Source organism: Diadema setosum, chromosome 10, assembly GCF_964275005.1.
Source record: "Diadema setosum chromosome 10, eeDiaSeto1, whole genome shotgun sequence".
Classification (NCBI taxonomy): domain Eukaryota; kingdom Metazoa; phylum Echinodermata; class Echinoidea; order Diadematoida; family Diadematidae; genus Diadema; species Diadema setosum.
The window spans coordinates 27663098-27686953 of record NC_092694.1 but is presented as its reverse complement, the minus strand read 5'-3'; the positions used below and the strand labels follow the sequence as shown (position 1 = coordinate 27686953).

General features: G+C 39.3%; 1 protein-coding gene across 1 annotated transcript in view; it reads right to left on the bottom strand.

Annotated features, from left to right (window-relative positions):
- Positions 1 to 3896: 3896 nt before the first annotated feature.
- The window catches only part of LOC140234153 (uncharacterized), a 49958-nt gene continuing 29998 nt past the window's right edge, over positions 3897 to 23856 (bottom strand). The window contains exons 4-6 of the mRNA XM_072314228.1: positions 23716 to 23763; positions 7338 to 7440; positions 3897 to 4374 (exon numbers count right to left, since the gene is read on the bottom strand). Of these exons, the coding sequence (XP_072170329.1) occupies positions 3897 to 4374; positions 7338 to 7440; positions 23716 to 23763 (629 nt within the window). The remainder of the gene's footprint in view (positions 4375 to 7337; positions 7441 to 23715; positions 23764 to 23856) is intronic.

Here is a 23856-nt window from a genome sequence, read left to right as displayed (position 1 = left end):
ACTAAACTTACGCGAATAGTCAGGGGAGCGCGTGACACGAATGCAAGGTGAACCGCCACTGGAGGAAGGGAAGCGAAAGAGATGTCAGCTGTCTTCTGCGCGCTATGGCTCATAACGATAGGCAAGCTTCATCCGTCATTGGTTTATCCGAGAGAGAGAGAGAGAGAGAGAGAGGGAGGGAGAGAGAGAGTGAGAGAGAGAGAAGAGAGGGAGGTAAACTTGCCAGAGGATGATGGCGCGCAGATCGCAGGTGTATTCACGATTTTGTGGCGTGCGAGAGGAGATTACACGGTAAAACAAGCTCATTAAACGCGAATCCCCGATTGTTTAGCGTTCGCTTCCAATCCTCGAGTCTGTAAAATGACATCGTTCCCTAGTACACAGTGAGAGGATTCTGATGTGACCAATGATGGAAAGAAACACGAAGCCAAACTCACACTGTGCATACTTCAAAGCAATCAAGCAAAACCAACACAAGTGAAAGCAAGGACTATACCGTGCTTGTTGAACATCTGGGGCAAGATGAATCGTAAATCGCTCAATAAAGAATGCTGATGTTTGTGTATAGTGATGAGGTTGTATTTATGTGTGCGTGTGTGGCTGGTGTAAATGGTGACAGCCGCAAAGCGATTTGTGATTATAATCACAATGAGTGTAATGATAATGACAATAATGACACTATTACTATTAATAGCTATTATTATTATCATTGTCATTGTTGTATTGTAATTATTGATATTATATTATATAATGATAATAATAGTAATGATAGTTATATGATAATGATAAAATAATATTATTAGACTATATCGTTATCATATAATTATTGCCAGTATGATAACCATCGTAGTAATAATGATAATGACAATAATGTTTTCATGTAGCTAATTATTTTTCCATCCATGAACATGTTCAAATGCGCTTTATAATATCATTATTTATAATCTCCACACGCAATATGCGTTGGTTAGTGCAATTGAAGCAATCCAGCTCCGACTCTAACAATCGGCTGATTATTACATCTTGTTTGGCAACTTTTTTTGTTGTTGGTGGTGATGATCGCAAAGTCACACTTCGAGAACCAAATTACGGGTTATCAGACAAAAGGTCTATAACAGCCTTCGTTGTAGCACAGTTATATAGCTGACTCAGCGTCAGGCTACCCCTCCCCCCCCCCCCCCCCCCCATTATCGTTTAAAACCGAGAGTCGTTCATAGACCAGTCTCGTGTCTCCTGCCGAGACAGCCCCGACACTTCCGTGATCTCTTTGCAAAACTGAAAACATGCGTGCATAAAGGACACGATCTCTCCTCTTCCTGGTACGATGGTAAGTTGACAATTAGAATTTTGCTAGCGTCAAATCCAAATCACAGCTGAATGCAGAATAACTCAATACAGCAGAATACAATTGAAACCATGCAGGACATCGGTCTCGAACTTTATCACCCTATTACCCTTTCTGGGACAGTGAGGGATCCATGATAAAATATAAATATTTGTAGTTGTTGCAACTGATTGACAAACTGTCCTGCATCAGTGTTTTAGTTGCTTCCAATTAAATTGGATAATCGGTCGGTAATTCTGTAGATGTAGGGCAGTTTGTTAATAAGTCGCGATAAAAAGCAACAAGAAAACACAAAACCTCATTATTCTGAATGTTCTGTAACCGGTTCTATAATACTTGACAAAATATAATCGCCAATCCGGCACAAACAAACAAACAAACAAACAATTAAAGGGATGCTGGTGTCCTCTTTGATTAAATTACTCCCTATCACAGTTTGACTCACTATCACACCGCTACATTTAATCAATAACTGAAACCACTCAGTAACCAAACTAACGGTAGAAGTTATATAGCCACAATGTAGTTTAGTAAAAGTTAAATATCAGTTTATTTAAATCTTTGTGGTTTTTTTTTTTCAAAGAAATAAACATGCAAAGTGACATGACTCAGTCATGATTTCGGACAGGTGTATCATGATTAATCACAAGACTAAAAAGTGGAAAGAAAAGAAAACAAGTAGTCATACCATAATATGCAAAAATCGTGTGACATTTATATACATTACGTAGAAAATGCATATACATTTATGTATACACACATGAGTATACACCCAGAGATTAAAAAGAAAAAGTCATACCATATTCAAAAATTATGTGACCGTGCATCACAAAACCAGCAAAACTTCTTATTTTTCTAATTTTACAGAAGGATAGAGAAAAAAAAAGTGAAACGGGTAAACATAGTCAATTTTGTGTTTTGCATATTATTTTCTGAAAGAGCTATTCCTCTTACACATTATCATAAAGTTTAGGATTACAACAAATAAAAGGGAAATTGTTATCTTAACCGTTTTTCTAGAACATTTTTTTTTTAATAGTGGCATAATGTATGTCTTATTGCCCCCTCTTCATTTCTCAGAAACCCCTTTTACACGTTCTTCACTTTCAACTATAATAACCTTTGAAGAGATAATACTACTGCTTTGAAACTTAGCATTAGTCATGAATAGAATATGTTAATGAACCATGCTCGATTTCAGCCAAATCTGATCATGACTTCATTGTTGTTGCTCTTGAGTTCTACATCCTGTTCTGTCCCATTCATTGTTCAGAACATGACTTGGTATAGAGATTAACGGCTTGATAGACCCTAATAGAGATTAATGGTATAGAGATTAATGGCTTGATAGTCCCATTTCGCTCCACACACACTTTTCCAGAATGTGTGCTTTCTTTCGAATACTTAGATATCCATTAGATAGTCCATTTTTATGTTGAGTTTTACATGATTTTGAAGCTTAAAGGCTGCTCTATAAGAATCTACCTTAAAAATGCACGTCTGGTCACTTTTTTGTTGGTTTTGTGGTGCAGGATCTCATATACATGTCAGATAGCAACCGTTTGATAGTAATCCTTGATGAAGTATCTCTGTAACCAAGCTTTAGACGGTTGCAAAGCAGAGTCTTGTTTCAATTTGTAACTTAATTGTTTCAGTTGTGCGAGACATTATGGCGGACAGAAATGGACATTGTTTGATTAAGATGTTAAAAAAATGCAGTAATGATAATTCTGATGCAAGTCGAGTGGGTATTTTGATGTGATTGAAAAAAAAATCAAACATAGACGAAACTCTCTCAGATGATAAGAAAATTGAATCTTTTTCTCGTTAATGCGGATTATATTTTATGTCTTCACACAGTTGACTATTGACTAATTAACTTATGTATAGTAAAAACACGACAGCACAACAAAATGTAACATGCATTGAATCGTTCCAGGCAAGACCGACCGGCGTATCTACCTTTCAGCAATGATAATTCTTTGTACACCACATCTCAGTACTGTAGACTAGTTATAGGTGATGCATTGTCTTAAAATGACACACACACACACACACACACACACACACTCACAAACATGTTCGCTGTTCGTTCTCCCTCCTAGACGAAGTAAAAATGGCGCCTTGTTATTGTTTCAGCGTTGGTGCTTTTCAGATAAATAAGAGGAATAATTCCTCTTATTTATCTGAAAACCATCAATTATTGATTCTTGTCAGTACAGTTACAACAGAGGAATCCTACTAGCGTTGTTATTTTATGCATGTAGACAGATTAGTTATAAAATTGTAGACCATTTTATCATTGATATTCACATTATTCAAACTCACATTCTTCTTCATTCTTCCTTCACATTCTCCCTTCACATTCTTCACTATATATTTTTTTCAATGTTTTCACTGGTTTTATTTTGAGGTTTCTGCGTGTAATAAAATAGAAAGTACCCAATTGTGCCAGATTGATTATTGGCTACAATAGTTCATAAAAAAAGATATACAACTGTATATAGAATGAGAATTTTGAGGTAAAGCATTTACACGTTCGCATATCCTCTTATTTTTTTACTACACTGTACAATGCAGCGGAACCCTCTCCACTGAACGCGTTCAGACACAACGAGGCCGTCTTTCTTTCGGACGTTCCACGATGCACACGGCAGTCTATGTATCCGTTCTCTCCTTTACGGCTGCGGTCAAGGCGTTTGGGAGATTGAAATCTGCCCACTTTTGAATCGCTGTCACTTTCTTCCTCGAGGACATGATACAATGAAGGCGACTCGTCATTGGTCGCCTCGCCGATCTCATAGTAGTCTCCTTGACTAAATATGCAGGCGCTCGGAGGGAGACTAAGACGACAAATCTTGTTGTAATTGGATGCAGACGGAGTCGACGTGCTCGCTGACACTGCCACTGCCACTGAACCATTCGCTGTCGTAGAGGGCTCATTTGGAGATTGGACGCGATTGTCTCTGTCTAAGTCTGCGTTACTCTGTCCTTCAGCTGAACAACGTTCAGACTTCCTTCGCATTTTGCTGTGATAAAATGACAACATTGACAAGTTGGAACAGAAAAAGTTTTTGTCATTGAAATGATCAGCATTTTTGTTATTAGAAGTAGTATTTATAGTATAATTACTAACTATAATTGTTTTCACTCTTAGTGTTTTCAACGTTGTTATTGTTACAAATTTCACCCAATGATAATAGTCTATGCAATAAACGTATGTCTTTACGGTTCCCATCAAAACTCATATATATATATATATACATATATATATATATATATATATATGAAGGGTTTGTTTGCAAAAAAAAAAAAACCGATAAGTCCATTTTTGAAGATTTTGAAGTACGATCTCTGTCATAAAGTACAAAATAATACCTTTCACATGATATATTGGTCACTACATATAAAGGTATATTTTTGAAGTTATGGTCAAAAGAAGCAACAATTTTCTCATTATTCTCTTTATTTTTCTTGACCTTTAATCGCAAATATCTCCATTTGGCAAATATGGACTTATCGGTTTTTGCAAACAAACTCTTCATAATTATATATATATATATATATATATATATATATATATATATATATATATATATATATATTATATATAATTGTATATAATTATATATATGAAGGGGTCGGTGCAATATAGTGCCAACCCACACTTTTGTCAAATTTGAGTTACATGTATTTTCATGATCCTTATCCTTCACTCTAACCTCCGTGAAAATATCATATTTGAATTCAACCAATAAGATGGTAAAAAAATGTATTATTAATGTACAATGTATGGACTTTCCAAACATTCAGCAGCGATTATCTCAAAATGACCATTGTGTGGGTTAGCACTATATTGCACCGACCCCTTCATATATATATATATATATATATATATATATATATATATATATATATATTTAATTATATGTAATTATATATATATATATATATATATATATATATATATATATGTAATTATATATAATTATATATATATATATATGTAATTATATATAATTATATATATAGCAAATTTAACAAATGAGTATTTAATCAGTTGATATGGTATTAATGTAAACACTACAGCGTTTCATTGATTGCAGGTAAGAGGAATGACTTCGTTGGCAATCTGTAAATTTTGAACTTATCTCTTTCTTCTTCCTTTTTTTCTTGCAAGAAGGTAAAAGAGAAAGCTAAATAGACAAGGAACATAAAAACGTACCATTATTCACCTTTAAATGTGTTGACATGTGTTGACAAGAAAATAATGATTGACATTGATGATAACAGTATTATTGAACAGAGGCAACAGAACATAGGAGGGCTGGATCCCCCCCCCCCCCCACACACACACACACACGCACGCACACACACACACACACACGCACACACACTCACACTCACAGTGGCGTATCTAGGAAAAACGGTGCCCGGGGCAAACGCGAAAATTGCGCCCCTAAATTCTGAAAAAGTGTTCAACCCCAACCCCATCCCGGTAGGGACTTTTAAAAATGCCCACATGATATGCTTTTTCAAGCACCTAAAAGGGGTCTTTTGAGGGTGATTTAGATTTAAATGAAATAAATTTTGATGAATTTTGGTGAGCGAGCGCAGCGAGCGAGCCGAACATTTTTGTATTTCAGCTGACAAAACATGGAATTCTTGTCATTTTTTGCTTATTAAATCTTACAATTCCAATCAAGATATAGTGACGGCCTTATAGGTAACGATTAATATCCACAAACTAACGACTTGAAAAAATACTCTCAATTAGTATGCGCGAGTGAAGCGAAATTTGTATATTTCTGCGTCATCATCACGTTTTGTTCTTATCTTTTTTTGATAAATTTTGGCAAGCGAGCGCAGCGAGGGAACCGAAAAATTTTGTATTTCAGCTGACAAAACATGGGATTCTTGTCATTTTTTTTTTTTTTGCTTATTAAATTTTACAATTCTAATCAAGATATAGTGACGGCCTATAGATAACGATTCATACCAACAAACTAAGGACTTGAAAAAAATACTCTCAATTAGTATGCGCAAGTGAGCGGAAATTTGAATATTTCTGCGTCATCATCACATTTTGTTCTTATCTTTTTTTTTTTGGATAAATTTTGGCAAGCGAGCGCAGCGAGCGAGCCGAAAATGTTTTTATTTCAGCTTACAAACATTTTTTTTTTCTTTTTTGCTTATTAAATCTTACAATTCTAATCAAGATATAGTGACAGTCTGATTGATAACGATTCATAACAACAAACTTTGCATTGTTTGCATTTCAGCTTACAAAACATGGAATTCGGAATTCTTGTGTGAACACAATAAACATTGTTATTTGTCTGCGTCATCATCATGTTTTGTTTTTATCTTGTTTGATTTGGTTTTCTGCCCCTCCCCCCCCCCTTCTCTCTCCCCCCCCCCCCCCCCCGTCTTGGCGAGGTTTTTTTTTTTTTCCCTTCTTCTTCCTCTTCTTTTTTTCTTTCGTTTTCTTCTTCTTCTTCTTCTTCTTCTTCTCCTTTTTTTTTTTCGTTTTTTTTTTTCGTTTTTTGCGCCCCCAAGGAGTGGCGCCCGGGGCACGTGCCCCCCTTGCCCCCCCCCCCCCTAGATACGCCACTGCGTAAAAGAAAGAACGACTCGGGAAAAAAAAAATCAGTGAGTCTTCAAGGCTTTTGCTCATGATTCTTCTCGTCGAACTGGGCGTGGGGGGGGGGGGTGTTGGTGGAGGTGCCAGTGACCCATGAAGACCCCCCGCCTTCACATATGAATTTCAAACCACTATAGGCCCCACCTTCGAAAGGTGTCGGCGTACGTCGGTAAACGTGTTCTCCTGTCTTCCCCTAAGCTGTCAGGTTTGCCTACTTAATGTTGAGGCCAATAGTTACATTGGTCTTTCGCATCAGGCAGGATTCGAACTGGGGTTCCCCTACCATATGGCCCAAAAGCTTTCCCACTGGACTACCATTAGCTTAGTAAACTGCAAGCTGAACATTACCAGGCGCACATGATGCAACCGGAAACGGCGAAGATTAGAGAGCCTCCTGCCACGCTGCCTGCAACATAGTAGAGCAAGGAGCTGGAAAAAACTCCTCCGTCATCTGCTAAAAGAGAGGTGCAAATAATGATCAGATTCAACGTGAGTCATTCAATGTCGTTATGAATAGTTTTCGAGGATAACCTGTATGCATATAATATATATATATATATATATATATATATATATATATATATATATATACGTGACCCAGCATCACAAAACAAAAAAGTCGCCAGACATAAATTTTTAGTTAAAAGCAGATTATGAAAGAGCAGACACTTAGCTTTAAAATGATGTATAACTCAATTCAAATGGACTCTCCTAACCTATCTAAATATTGGAAAGCAGGAACACACTCTGGTATTAAAGTGTGAACTGAGAAAGAGGCTTTGAAGTGCAGGGTCTATTCAAGCGCTTAATCTTTACCAAGCCATGCTAGCTGTGGGATGAATGGACCAAAAACAGGATTGTTGACCACCAAAGCAACAACAATGAAGGAGCTGCCAAAGTAAACTGAAATTAAAAAAACATGCTTCATTAACACATTCTGTAAATGATTAATGCCAACTTTCAAAGCAGTAGTTTTGAATCTATTTTTGTAGAAATAGCGATTGATAAATCCATTGTTGGTTGTGTATATAGAGCACCTGATAATGATATGCCTTCTTTCATTCAATCTTTTGACCATTACATGCAAATTATTAGCCAGGAAAAGAAAGATGTGTATCTTATGGGTGACTTTGATGGGAAGTACTGCCTTGGTGTATTTTTAGATTTGTCAAAAGCATTTGACATTATTGACCACAATATATTCTTAAGCAAACTTGAAGGCTATGGTGATCGAGGAAGCTTGTTAATGGTGCCAAATCACAATCCAGTAATGTAACCTATGGTGTACCACAGGGATCTGTTCTTGGTCCGTTACTGTTTTTTGATTTATATAAATGATATCATTAATTCGTCTCAATTATTTACTTATTCTCTATTTGCTGATGATACATGCTTGTTATATTCTCACAGGAATGTTCACACTCTAATGCAGTCAGTTAATTCTGAAATTTGTAAACTCTTTGCATGGTTTTGCTGTAACAAACTGTTATTGAATACTGGTAAAACTAAATGTGTATTATTTAGATCCAGAGGGAAGAAAATCCCTGAAGATGATATTCCCTTAGATGTTGGTGGTCACCAGATCAACCGCAGTCAACATGTGCAATTCCTTGGGGTTACAGTTGATGATTTTTTTTTTATCTTGGAAAGAAAAACTTAATAACGTATGTACTAACGTGTCTCGCAGTGTTGGTGTAATATCCAAACTTCGTTTCTTCCTTCCCCAGTAGGCTTATACCCTGGTTACTTTATACAATGCAATTGTTATGCCTCATTTGAGGTATTGCAATATTGCTTGGGGACACACATTTAGGACTCATGTACTACACAAGTTGTCTGTTCTTCAAAAGAAAGTTGTCAGGTACACCTACATAACAAATTCAAACTATAGATCACCAAGTACTCCTTTGTTTTTTGCAGCTACATATTTAGCCGTTTGATGAAATGGTTTCTCTTCAATGCTTAATATTTATGTTTAAATGTCGATATTCTCAAAATACATTTTTGTCTGATGTGTTTGTGGAAAATCCTTTCATCCATCGTTATAATACTCGCCAGAGTAACCTCGTCCATCTGCCATATGCAAGAACACAAACTACCTTAAATTCATTCAGAATAGTCTGTCTTAAAGAGTGGAATAAGTTGACCCGTAATATGATTAATTCCACTGCCCTGTCTCGATTCAAAATTTTGTGTAAAAGACACCTTTTCGACAGATTGAAATTAGGTACATGAATGTAGAAAATGAGATGAGGTAGCCATGTGTAAAGTGTGCATGCATGTGTGTATGCCATGGGCGTAAATCCCGGGGGGGATGGGGGGGATATATCCCCCCCACTTTTGAAGGAGGGGGGGATGGCCTGTACAAATATCCCCCCCTGAAATTCTCCCAAGAAAAAGATGTAGGAACAAAAAAACAAAAAAAAAACAAAAAAAAAACAAAAAGAAATGTGGTGATGATGGATTATTGCATAGCCTATAATCTAGGCGGAGAACGCAGTTATTGTCTTTGTAATTTGCTGAAACGTATGATGCAGCGAGATAATTGTCTTTGCCAAGCGATACACCTGATGGGGCGAGACTACGAACAGTGGACGCATCTACCGCGTCCGCTAGGCGCCAAGATCGCAGTTTTTTTTTTTTCCGTGTAAGAAGACTGCCCCCGATTAAAAAAAAAAAAAGAACGACAAACAACTAGGCGGCGTATTCGCGCGCATCCACTGTTCGTAGTCTCGTCGCATCAGACCAGCTGCTTCCCCACCTAGCTAGCTTATAGGCTATATACTGTAATGCATGAGCCATGACGTTCGCACGCCCGCCTCGTGACGAGAGCATACTGCTGAACAGTGCTAGCAGCGCTCGCGTACTTCTCTCGCACGCCAATGCATGTAGAGCAATATCGACCGTAATGCATGCTTCGGATGTTGAACTACTGGTAGCCACACAACCAGATGGCAAGCAGCTGCATGCAACCAGGGAGGTGCTCTTCCCACCTCCTTGATGCAACACAGTCTGTAGGGCCATTGACGTAGGCGTGAACGAGTGCACCATGCCGAGCGCGATACGACTCACGTCGAGCTCCGCATGATTTACCCAAAGATCTAAAATTTTAGATAACAAACGAGTTCGTGAACAGCCTTGTACGAGTTTCAGTCGTAGGAATTGCAACACATTTACCCTCTCCATATTGGCAGTGATTTTGCTCAGTTAGTATAATTCTTTTGCCTCCAGAAAAAAACAAAAGGAACGCGTGTCGATTCCCATATTTTGCCATATGCAAGTATCTCCTTTAGTCTAATGAAAATTGCTTTAGATTAATGGTTCAGACCTATTAACCAGATTTCTTTTTGTTTTCATGGGAGATGTGCAAAAAGCACTAGAAAGTTCACCTGTTAACAAACATAAATCAATAGATTAATAAGACAAGTTTATTCGCAGCCAATTTTACTGATATACAACATTCATCTCACGAACAGAAAAATGGATTCTTTAATCCCTAATTAAACAATCCCACAGAAAAGGCAAGACATATCATCAACAGTTTGCCAGAATAGTACGAAAAGTGTTATACACTTCTGGGATTGAAATTTCCCCAGATTACATCATAAATGTGTTTACAAGATATTTGTTGCTGCCAGTAATTACCAGCAGTTGCGCCCGGTGCGCCCCCATCCCTTAATTCCCAAAGCGAAAAAAGTACAGCTACAAACGGCAGTTTTTGGACTGTAAAATGTCAAAATTTCACGCTCGCTCGCTTCGCTCGCTCGCATTAAATCGTCATGCCATTCTCCTGATGTTGCTGCCGGGTAATTGCCAGCAGTTGCGCCCGGTGCGCCCCCCCCCCCTTATTTTTCAAAGCGAAAAAAAAATATAGCTACAAACGGCAGTTTGGGGACTGTAAGATGTCAAAATTTTCAAGCTCGCTCGAATCAGGGAGGTGGGAAGAGAAACACCTCCCTGCTCGCATCTAATCGATATGATTGTCATTCTCCTGATGTTGCTGCCAGTAATTGCCAGCAGTTGCGCCCGGTGCGCCCCCACCCCCTTCATTTCCTAAGCGAAAAAATATAGCTACAAACTGCCGTTTTGGGACTGCAATGTCAAAATTTTCAAGCTCGCTTGCTTCGCTCGCTCGCATTTAATCGTCATGCCATTCTCCCGATGTTGCTGCCGAGTAATTACCAGCAGTTGCGCCCGGTGCGTCCCCCCCCCCCCTTATTTTTCAAAGCGAAAAATATATAGCTACAAACGGCAGTTTTGGGACTGTGAAATGTCAAAATTTTCAAGCTCGCTCGCATTTAATCCTTATGTCACTCTTCTGATGTTGCTTCCGGTAATTGTCAGCAGTTGCGCCCGGTGCACCCCACCCCCCTTAATTTCCTAAGCGAAAAAATATAGCTACAAACTGCCGTTTTGGGACTGTACAATGTCAAAATTTCAAGCTCGCTTGCTTCGCTCGCTCGCATTTAATCGCTATATATGCTATTCTCCTGGTGTTGCTGCCGAGTAATTGCCAGCAGTTGCTCCCGGTGCCCCCCCCCCCTTAATTTTCAAAGCGAAAGAATGTAGCTACAAAAAGCAGTTTTGGGACTGTAAAATGTCAAAATTTTCAAGCTCGCTCGTTTCGCTCGCTCGCATTTAATCGTCATGCCATGCTATGCTATTCTCCTGATGTTGCTGCCAGCAGTTGCGCCCGGTGCGCCCCCACCCCCTTCATTTCCTAAGCGAAAAAAGTACAGCTACAAACGGTAGTTTTTGGACTGTAAAATGTCAAAATTTTCAAGCTCGCTCGCTTCGCTCGCTCGCATTTAATCGTCATGCCTTTCTCCCGATGTCAGTGAGGACAAATATTGATATAATGCTATTTTGAATTTTAGCCGTATTTGGCCGTTTTCTAAGACCCGTCGCGTGGTGGCGCATCAACGGGCATCGATGGGCTTAGACGTGTCCCAGTCGTTAGTTGTAAAACTGAAAATTATCGACGAGTGTTTGTTTTCGCCGCAAAACTTTTACGCGTTTGCCTGTGTTTGAATACGGTGTGTCTGTGTGGGTGTATCGCCTTGAAAATGCCCATCAAAGTCCAGTCTTAACTAATGATACACACCTGCATACCCATGGTCACGAAGGGTTAAATTGAGCAATTCACGCAACAACAAAGAAAGTATTGTGGAGGGTGGGGTTGAGTTGCAGTTTAGAAAACAAGTCACATTCTTTTAAGATAACAATCACGAGCGTTCTGCAGCTACACAGCAGAAGGCCAGATCGCTACTGACAGACTGAAATCTCATCATAAACATGACCAGCACCAGTGACCAGCATTGTTGTCAGGAGATACTACACTGTAATCCAAGAAAGAGTGAACATCTAAAGGCGAGTACGAGAATTAAAAAAACAGTTTTTATATAATGTAGGTTATTCCAGTCAAACTACCAGTATTATGGTCGTTGATCATGTGAGCGTGTAAGTTGATAACTTTCTCAATTATGGCAAGCTCATGCACAAATCAAGCTTTGGCACGATGCGATGACGGCTATGGCTGCATGTATGCATTTGCTGGCACAAACCCTGGTTGGTCATAGAGAAGTCTGTGCCAAGACTACTACATGCAACACTCCCGCGCTGTTCCATAGCCCCTGTGTTGTTGCAGTGCCGCGGTGCCTGTATTAGTCTTGGCGTATGCGGACTCCGTTACGACCAACATGGGTTTGTGCCTGTAAACTGTGGATGCGTCCTGTGCAAACCCAGCAGTCGTGCAACGATCGTAATGCCAAAGAGCAATAGCTCTTTTGCAATGTATCGTCTCTATTTTGTGCATGATGTACCGAGTATATTAGGGTACATTTCTATTACTATTTTGCCGCTGTTTGCAATACTTCGTGAAGTCGAAAGTATGAAGGATTATTAAAACCGCAGTAGGAAGCGTTTGCACGAAACGAATGCATCGCACTCGTACGTATTAAACATGTACGACAGTGTATACGCAACGTACGTACACACACACACTCACACACACACACACACACACACACGCACACACACAAACAATGAAGTATGCATTATGCATTTACAACGGCGAAGTGCCTGTCGTCACAAGTCTAATAACTGCCAATTTCAAAATGTTATGCCTAATTATGTATTCATATGAGTATTTCTCAGAATGACAAGGATGAATTTCTTTTATTTTTCATGTGTGTACACGAAGGATATTCGTCTATACATCAGCCAATTATCTAAGAAATTGAACCTTGTCATTTTCCGTAATATTCTTATACTAATGACTACTACCACATTCATTTTTGTGTTCCATAGGTTTAACACGCAAAGCATCGTAATGCATGATGGGACATAAGGTCATGAATAATGCATTTTGGTCAAAATAGGCCTTATTGTGCTATCACAAAAATAGCAGTATATCAATATTTGTCTTAACTGGATGTTGCTGCCGAGTAATTACCAGCAGTTGCGCCCGGTGCCACCCCCCTTATTTTTCAAAGTGAAAAAGATATAGCTACAAACGGCAGTTTTGGGACTGTGAAATGTCAAAATTTTCAAGCTCGCTCGCATTTAATCCTTATGTCACTCTTCTGATGTTGCTGCCAGTAAGTGTCAGCAGTTGCGCCCGGTGCACCCCCACCCCCCTTAATTTCCTAAGCGAAAAAATATAGCTACAAACTGCCGTTTTGGGACTGTACAATGTCAAAATTTCAAGCTCGCTTGCTTCGCTCGCTCGCATTTAATTGCTATATATGCTATTCTCCTGGTGTTGCTGCCGAGTAATTGCCAGCAGTTGCTCCCGGTGCCCCCCCCCCCCTTAATTTTCAAAGCGAAAGAATGTAGCTACAAAAAGCAGTTTTGGGACTGTAAAATGTCAAAATTTTCAAGCTCGCTCGTTTCGCTCGCTCGCATTTAATCGTCATGCCATGCTATGCTATTCTCCTGATGTTGCTGCCAGCAGTTGCGCCCGGTGCGCCCCCACCCCCTTCATTTCCTAAGCGAAAAAAGTACAGCTACAAACGGTAGTTTTTGGACTGTAAAATGTCAAAATTTTCAAGCTCGCTCGCTTCGCTCGCTCGCATTTAATCGTCATGCCTTTCTCCCGATGTTGCTGCCGAGTAATTACCAGCAGTTGCGCCCGGTGCCACCCCCCTTATTTTTCAAAGTGAAAAAGATATAGCTACAAACGGCAGTTTTGGGACTGTGAAATGTCAAAATTTTCAAGCTCGCTCGCATTTAATCCTTATGTCACTCTTCTGATGTTGCTGCCAGTAAGTGTCAGCAGTTGCGCCCGGTGCACCCCCACCCCCCTTAATTTCCTAAGCGAAAAAATATAGCTACAAACTGCCGTTTTGGGACTGTACAATGTCAAAATTTCAAGCTCGCTTGCTTCGCTCGCTCGCATTTAATTGCTATATATGCTATTCTCCTGGTGTTGCTGCCGAGTAATTGCCAGCAGTTGCTCCCGGTGCCCCCCCCCCCCCTTAATTTTCAAAGCGAAAGAATGTAGCTACAAAAAGCAGTTTTGGGACTGTAAAATGTCAAAATTTTCAAGCTCGCTCGTTTCGCTCGCTCGCATTTAATCGTCATGCCATGCTATGCTATTCTCCTGATGTTGCTGCCAGCAGTTGCGCCCGGTGCGCCCCCACCCCCTTCATTTCCTAAGCGAAAAAAGTACAGCTACAAACGGTAGTTTTTGGACTGTAAAATGTCAAAATTTTCAAGCTCGCTCGCTTCGCTCGCTCGCATTTAATCGTCATGCCTTTCTCCCAATGTTGCTGCCGAGTAATTACCAGCAGTTGCGCCCGGTGCCACCCCCCTTATTTTTCAAAGCGAAAAAGATATAGCTACAAACGGCAGTTTTGGGACTGTGAAATGTCAAAATTTTCAAGCTCGCTCGCATTTAATCCTTATGTCACTCTTCTGATGTTGCTGCCAGTAAGTATCAGCAGTTGCGCTCGGTGCACCCCCACCCCCCTTAATTTCCTAAGCGAAAAAATATAGCTACAAACTGCCGTTTTGGGACTGTACAATGTCAAAATTTCAAGCTCGCTTGCTTCGCTCGCTCGCGTTAATCGCTATGCTATTCTCCTGATGTTGCTGCCGAGTAATTGCCAACAGTTGCTCCCGGTGCCCCCCCCCCCCCCCTTAATTTTCAAAGCGAAAAAAGTACAGCTACAAAAAGCAGTTTTGGGACTGTAAAATGTCAAAATTTTCAAGCTCGCTCGCTTCGCTCGCTCGCATTTAATCGTCATGCCATTCTCCTGATGTTGCTGCCGAGTAATTACCAGCAGTTGCGCCCGGTGCCCCCCCCCCCCCTTATTTTTCAAAGCGAAAAAGATATAGCTACAAACGGCAGTTTTTGGAGTGTGAAATGTCAAAATTTTCAAGCTCGCTCGCATATAATCTTTATGTCATTCTCCTGATGTTGCTGCCCGTAATTGCCAGCAGTTGCGCCAGGTGCGCCCCACCCCCCTAATTTCTTATGCGAAAGAATGTAGCTACAAAAAGCAGTTTTGGGACTGTAAAATGTCAAAATTTTCAAGCTCGCTCGTTTCGCTCGCTCGCATTTAATCGTCATGCCATGCTATGCTATTCTCCTGATGTTGCTGCCAGCAGTTGCGCCCGGTGCGCCCCCACCCCCTTCATTTCCTAAGCGAAAAAAGTACAGCTACAAACGGTAGTTTTTGGACTGTAAAATGTCAAAATTTTCAAGCTCGCTCGCTTCGCTCGCTCGCATTTAATCGTCATGCCTTTCTCCCGATGTTGCTGCCGAGTAATTACCAGCAGTTGCTCCCGGTGCCGCCCCCCTTATTTTTCAAAGCGAAAAAGATATAGCTACAAACGGCAGTTTTGGGACTGTGAAATGTCAAAATTTTCAAGCTCGCTCGCATTTAATCCTTATGTCACTCTTCTGATGTTGCTGCCAGTAATTGTCAGCAGTTGCGCCCGGTGCACCCCCACCCCCCTTAATTTCCTAAGCGAAAAAATATAGCTACAAACTGCCGTTTTGGGACTGTACAATGTCAAAATTTCAAGCTCGCTTGCTTCGCTCGCTCGCGTTAATCGCTATATATGCTATTCTCCTGATGTTGCTGCCGAGTAATTGCCAACAGTTGCTCCCGGTGCCCCCCCCCCCCCTTAATTTTCAAAGCGAAAAAAGTACAGCTACAAAAAGCAGTTTTGGGACTGTAAAATGTCAAAATTTTCAAGCTCGCTCGCTTCGCTCGCTCGCATTTAATCGTCATGCCATTCCCCTGATGTTGCTGCCGAGTAATTACCAGCAGTTGCGCCCGGTGCGCCCCCCCCCCTATTTTTCAAAGCGAAAAAGATATAGCTACAAACGGCAGTTTTTGGACTGTGAAATGTCAAAATTTTCAAGCTCGCTCGCATATAATCTTTATGTCATTCTCCTGATGTTGCTGCCAGTAATTGCCAGCAGTTGCGCCCGGTGCGCCCCACCCCCCTTAATTTCTTAAGCGAAAAAATATAGCTACAAACTGCCATTTTGGGACTGTACAATGTCAAAATTTTCAAGCTCGCTTGCTTCGCTCGCTCGCGTTAATCGCTATATATGCTATTCTCCTGATGTTGCTGCCGAGTAATTGCCAACAGTTGCTCCCGGTGCCCCCCCCCCCCTTAATTTTCAAAGCGAAAAAAGTACAGCTACAAAAAGCAGTTTTGGGACTGTAAAATGTCAAAATTTTCAAGCTCGCTCGCTTCGCTCGCTCGCATTTAATCGTCATGCCATTCCCCTGATGTTGCTGCCGAGTAATTACCAGCAGTTGCGCCCGGTGCGCCCCCCCCCCCCTATTTTTCAAAGCGAAAAAGATATAGCTACAAACGGCAGTTTTTGGACTGTGAAATGTCAAAATTTTCAAGCTCGCTCGCATATAATCTTTATGTCATTCTCCTGATGTTGCTGCCAGTAATTGCCAGCAGTTGCGCCCGGTGCGCCCCACCCCCCTTAATTTCTTAAGCGAAAAAATATAGCTACAAACTGCCATTTTGGGACTGTACAATGTCAAAATTTTCAAGCTCGCTTGCTTCGCTCGCTCGCGTTAATCGCTATGCTATTCTCCTGATGTTGCTGCCGAGTAATTGCAAGCGAAAAAATGTAGCTACAAAAAGCAGTTTGGGGACTGTAAAATGTCAAAATTTTCAAGCTCGCTCGCTTCGCTCGCTCGCATTTAATCGTTATGTCATTCTCCTGATGATATTAAATTGCCAGCAAATGCGCCTGGTGCGCCCCCCTTAATTTCCAAAGCGAAAAAAATATATAGCTACAAACGGCCGCTTTTGGACTGTACAATGTCAAAATTCATGATCGCGTTCATGATCTTCAGTGTAAGAATTAAGACAAGAAGTTTCTCTAAATGATACCATTTTATAGGCAAAATTGTTCAATAATAATCTACATAAAATGTACTGCTGCCTTAAACATGTTGGACTGTTTCAAGTCGATAGAACACGCAAAAAAAAAATGAATCAAATTGCACCATTTACAACATCAATATGCAAAAAGTTCTCACACACCCTCCCCCCTCGCTCGCATCTCTCCCTCGCATCTAACCGCTCTCCCTAAGATCAAATCCTGGCTACGCCGGTGATAGGCCCCACTATTTAGTAGGTCTTCACAGTGATGTCGCACAGGCGGAGCAAGAGCTGAAATACCACGATGTAGTCATTCAATTATGTATGAATATTTCTTTTTCTTACTTGTTTTTTTTTATAGGAAAAAGATCCCAAATTTTACCAAAAGTGTGCACCAGATCGCTGAATTTGAGGTCTGAAAATGCCAAATTTTCCTCGTGTGCATGGCAGGGGGAAACCCCCCTCCCACACCCTCCCCCAGGCCGCTCCGCTCCCTCGCACAGATATTCAAACTCACAGTCCCTCCCCTACCCCCCCCCCCATCATTAAAACGGAACGATGCCCCTGTGATGATTGCTTCACTGACTTAAATCTAGAAAATTAAAGAATACAATTAATAGCTACAGGAAAATATCTACTGCGTTATTCAATTAGAAATGGATACTAGTATCCTTATTATCATTTTATTGAATTTAGTTGGGCATTATTCAGGGCTGCGCTACGTTTTTGAAAGGGGGGGGGGGGCAAAATCGCCTGTCAGTCAAGAAGAAAGAACATCAAAAGACAAGAGAAACAACAACAAAAAATTCTTCATACTTTTAAGGTCTGATTCTCCGCCGAAAGTCGGCTGACAAGAAAAAGCAAACAAACAAAAACAAGAACAAAAAGTCGTCATATTTTTGCTGCCACTTCCCTCCCACTTTGCATGGAAAAGAGTGGGACATTTGATCCCTGTAAAGTGTGTGTGTGTGGGGGGGGGCAAAGCTCCCCCCCCCCCCCCCCCCCCCCAGGGCTGCGCCGGTCCGGTTATGGGCTTGTAATCGTGGTGATGGTGACTATCGCCAATCATCCCCCCCACTCCTCAGTACGGATTTACGCCGTTGGTGTATGCGTGTGTATGTGTGAGTGTGTGTGTTGTTGTGTTGTGTATGGGGGAGGTGGTATACGTGTACTTGTCTGCATTTATTATGTTGTATAATTTGTACATAATAATTCTGTTATACTCCATGTAAATATGTTACACCATGCTATATACTGTAGTGTATTTTGCAAAGGGGCCCCGACCACAAGCTGTGCTTCACTGGGGTCCCTAACCTATCATTCTGAATTTTTGCAGTTATGTCTTGTACTTTTGTTATGTTTGATTTGGCTTGAATAAACTGAACTGAACTAATCATTCTTTCCAAAGTTATTGGAGTTTAAAGTGATAAGTATGGAAAGGGCTTTTAAGAAGTGAAAAGAGGGCTCTATGAGAAACACCTATTATCACACTATTCCACCAAAAAGTGCTAGAAAAAAACTGCTGAAAACACAAATTCCTGTTTGTTTTATGATCGCAAACCTTAACATAATGCAGAAGAAGACTCGCTCTTTCAGAAAATATGAAAAACTCAATATTGGTTAGGTTGACCAATTTCACCTTCAGTCCTCACACAAAATCACTGCGTGCGACTTTTTGTTCGTTTTGTGATGCACGGTCACATTGTGACCCTGCATCACAAAACCAACAAAAAGTCGTCAGACATGGGTTTTTAGTTAAGGGCAGATTCTGAAAGAGCAGACTCTAAGCTTGAAAATGATGTATAACTCAATTGAAATGGACTCTCCTAGCCTGTCTAAATATAAGAAGAAAGCACACACTCTGGAAAAGTGTGAACCGAGAAAAAAGGCTCTGAAGTACAGGCTCTGTCTGTCTATTCAAGCGCTTTATCTTTACCAAACCGTGCTAGCTTTGCGATGAATGGGACAAAAACAGGATGTAAACAACTGAAGCAACAACAATGAAGGAATCAGATTAAGTTGAAATTGAGCATGCTCTATCAACATATTCCATCCATGATTAATGCCAACTTTCAAAGCAGTATCATTATCAGACTTGAAAGTGAAGAGTGTGCAAAGGATTATCAGGAAATGAAAAGGGGCCCTCAAGACATACCTGATCTCATTACTCTACAAAAGGGGTTGTAGGAAAAACTGCTGAAAATGCAATTTCCCATTCATTTTATGATCCCAAACATAAGAATAATGTAGAAGAAGGGTAGCTCTTTCGGAAAATATGAAAAACTTAATATGTTCACAAAACAAACAAAAAGCCGCACCCGTTGATTTTATGTGAGGACTCAAGAAAGGTGAATTGGGTTAACCGAGTCAATTTTGAGTGTTCCATATTTTCTGAAAGAGCTATTCTTCCTCTACATCATCCCTAAGTTTGGGATCATAAATTGAATAGGAAGGTGGGTTTTCAGCAGTTTTTCTACAACCCCTTGAAAATCCTTTCCCCCTTTTCACTTTTAACTCTAATAACTTTTGAAAGGATGATGCTACTGCTTTGAAAGTTGACATTTATTACGAACAGAATGTGTTAATAGAGCGCGCTCAATTTCAGCTTAATTTAACAATCCCTTCATTGTTGTTGCTACAGTGGTTTACATCAAGTTTTTTTTTTTTTTTTTTTTTTTTTTGTTTTTTTTTTTTTTTGTCCCAGTCATGGCACGGGTGCACAGCTTACTAAAAATTAGGCACTTGAATAGACCCTGTACTTCACAGCCTCTTTTCTCAGTTCAAGCTTTTCTAGAGTGTGTGCTTTCTTTCCAATATTCATATAGGTTAGGACAATTTATTTGAATTGAGTTATACATCATTGTAAAGCTTAGAGTCTGCTCTTTCTGCCCTTATCTGCCCTTAACTAAAAAATCCATTTCTGGCGACTTTTTGTGTCTTTTGTGGTGCAAGGTCACATATTGACTTGGTTGACCCGTTTCACCTTTTTTGAGTCCTCAGGTAAAATCAAGGGGTGCGACTTTTTTTTTCGTTTTGTGGTGCCCGGTCACACACACACACACACGCACACACACACACACACACACACACACACACACACACACACACATATATATATATATATATATATATATATATATATGAAGAGTTTGTATGCAAAAACCGATAAGTCCATTTTTGAAGATTTTGAAGTATGGTCTCTGTCATAAAGTACAAAATAATACCTTTCAAATGATATATTGCTCACTGCATATAAAGGCATATTTTTGAAGTTATGGTCAAAAGAAGCAAAAAGTTTCTTATTATTTTCTCTATTTTTCTTGACTTTTAATCGCAAATATCTCCATTTGGCAAATATGGATTTATCGGTTTTTGCAAACAAACTCTTCATATATATATTATATATATTATATAGTATATCCCTTCATTGTTGTTGCTCCGGTTGTTTACATCCTGTGTTTTGTCACTCTCATCACACAGCTAGCACGGCTTGGTAAAGATTAAGCGCTTGAATAAATACTGGACTTCAGAGCCTCTTTTTTCAGTTCACACTTTTCTAGAGTGTCTGCTTTCTTTACTGTATTTAGATAATCCCTTCATTGTTGTTGCTACCGTTGTTTCCATCGAGTTTTTTTGCCCCATGTCGGCGCTGGTAGCACGGCTTAGTAGAGATTAGGCACTTGAATAAAACCTGTACTTTACAGCCTCTTTTCTCAGTTCAAACTTTTCCAGAGTGTGCGCTTTCTTTCCAATATTTATCTAGGGAAGTCCATTTGAATTGAGTTATACATCATTTTAAAGCTTAGAGTCTGTTCTTTCAGAATCTGGCCTTAACTAAAAATCCATGTATATATGACCCTGCACCACAAAACCAACAAAAAGACATCAGACATGGATTTTTAGTTAAGGGCAGATTCTGAAAGAGCAAACTCCAAGCTTTAAAATGATGTATAACTCATATCAAATGGACATTCCTAACCTATGTAAATATTGGAAAGAAAACACACTCTGAAATAGTGTGAACTGAGAGAAGAGGCTCTGAAGTACAGGGTCTATTCAAGCGCTTAATCTTTACCAAGCCGTGCTAAGTGTGGGATGAATGGGACCAAAAACAGGGTGTAAACAACTGGAGCAACAACAATGAAGGGATTATCAGATTAAGTTGAAATTTAGCATGCTCAATTAACTTTTTCTGCCCATGACCAATGCCAACTTTCAAAGCAGCAACATTATCCTTTAACATGCTATTAAGAGTTGAAGTGAAAAGTGTTCAAAGGATTCCCAAGAAATAAAAGGGGGCCTCTAAGACATACCTGACCACACTACTCTACCAAAAAAGAAAAAAAAAAGTTGTAGAAAAAACTGCTCAAAACCCTATTTCCCATTCATGTTATGATTCGAAACTCAAGAATGATGTAGAAGAATAGCTCTTTCAAAAATATATTATGTAAAATCCAAAATTGACTTGGTTTATCCGTTTCACCTTTTGTGAGTCCTCGCATAAAATCAAGGGGTGCGACTTTTTGTTCTTTTTGTTTTGCACGGTCACATATATGATAAGTGTGTGTATTTGAGCGTACAGAGCTCGCCACTATTTTTTTATTTTTCTGGTCGATTTTTCTGGCACTAAAATCTTGCAATCTGCAATTTTGGTGACGTTTGTAAAATAAAAAAAAAGAAAAAAAAAAGAAATGGAGTGGCCCCATATAAGACATGTCGCAACAATTCACCTTTTTTTTTTTGTATATTATCGAGAGTATGTGCAAAACTATCTCCCGAAACATCGGTATGATAAATAAGATTAAATTTTGTCTTTCTTTATCGTTCCTGCTTACTTCTATTCATCCCTAAGATTATCTTACCTAAATTGTGTTATTCTCGCGTGGAAAAATGAACATCAAGCATTCTTACATAGATTACTTCTACTACAAATTAAAGATCTCACTCCGTAGCATATGTCATACCTCATTTTTGTCTCTTACTGACCCGTTATTTTTTAACACAAAGATGTGTATTTCTTTAATCTAGGACCGTCTATGTATAATCATATTGGAAATAATCTTCAAAATATATTTGAAACGATGTTTTGAAAAAATCAATCCATTCACAACTACCTGACATGGTGATCAAATGAATTGGCCATTGGCCATTTTTGAGAACTTTGCTGCCTCCATCTGCGATGGGCCACATTATTGACACCCATTTCATTATAATATAATAATCGGGTTCTCTTCACGATACAAACCAAGTCATCATTTCTTTAAACACTCAACAATTACATATCAATATGTTTTATTAGGGAAAAATAATCTGTCAAAAACAAATCCTCGTCAGATGTTCCTCTTATTGTATCGGTTATACCAATGTGTCTATTCTCTTCTTCTTTTACGTCCGCTTTTCTGTATTCCTACCGATATATGTACACAATTATGTGCAATGTTATCAATCCAGGTTGCATTCTTTCATTACTCTTACATCATGGAATCCAGTTTGCTTGAGTCCACGATGACACGTGTTGTAGTTTCTTTTTGTTTCTTTTTTTCTTCTTTTTCATTTCAGTTGACATTGGTTCCTTTAATTTTGTTTTATATTGCTTTGATATGCGTTGTATATGCTTTCTCTCTTTCCATGAAAATGAAAAAAAAATTTGAACTTGAACGTCATATAAATCTTAGTTGCCGATCGAGTGTCGAAAAGGTAGCTCTTTTTAAAATCTGGTGTTCCAACATCACTTCATACTGGCTCCAGGAGACAGGCTACACTAATATCATGAATAATATAATATGATATAATATAATATAATATGATATAATATGATATAATGTAATGTAATATGATATAATATAATATGATATAAATTCACACGGAATAAAGAATGGAAATATAAGATAGGGAGGGAAGAAACAAAAGGGAGTATTGCTCCAGGTGATAACTTTTCTTTGAATAAGGATAATATTCTGATCTGTAAGATAGGTCTTTAATATACGTACTAACGTATAATTACTTATACTAGTATTACACTTCTTAATGCACCCAGCAAAAAAGCTTAAATTGTTTAGAAAACATCACAATTTTCAGAAATTGTACTTTAAAACGGTTTAGACTTATTCTTCCTTTCATGATAGACCTGTTAGTACAATCACAAGCTACAGAGGACCCAGAAGCATATCTACTTACTTATAGAGATACACAAACCTCATACAATGAGGTATACAAATATGAGTGACACCAACAACCAATTACTTCAAATCGACAGAATATAAATGTGACAAGAAAGTGATTTATCTACTTGAGTAGCACCAAGACACCTGACAAGGAAACGTGTATCACCACAGCAGCTGTCTGGCAAAATACTTACTGGTATAATTGCTGTCTTCACAACTACCATTGCACTCCGCCATGTCCACTGTAAGAAATGGGAAGGACAGAAAGAGGTGGAACGTTAAAATTTAAAGCTAATTACCTTTGATTTGATTGTACTCAAGGTGCAGCGAAAGTT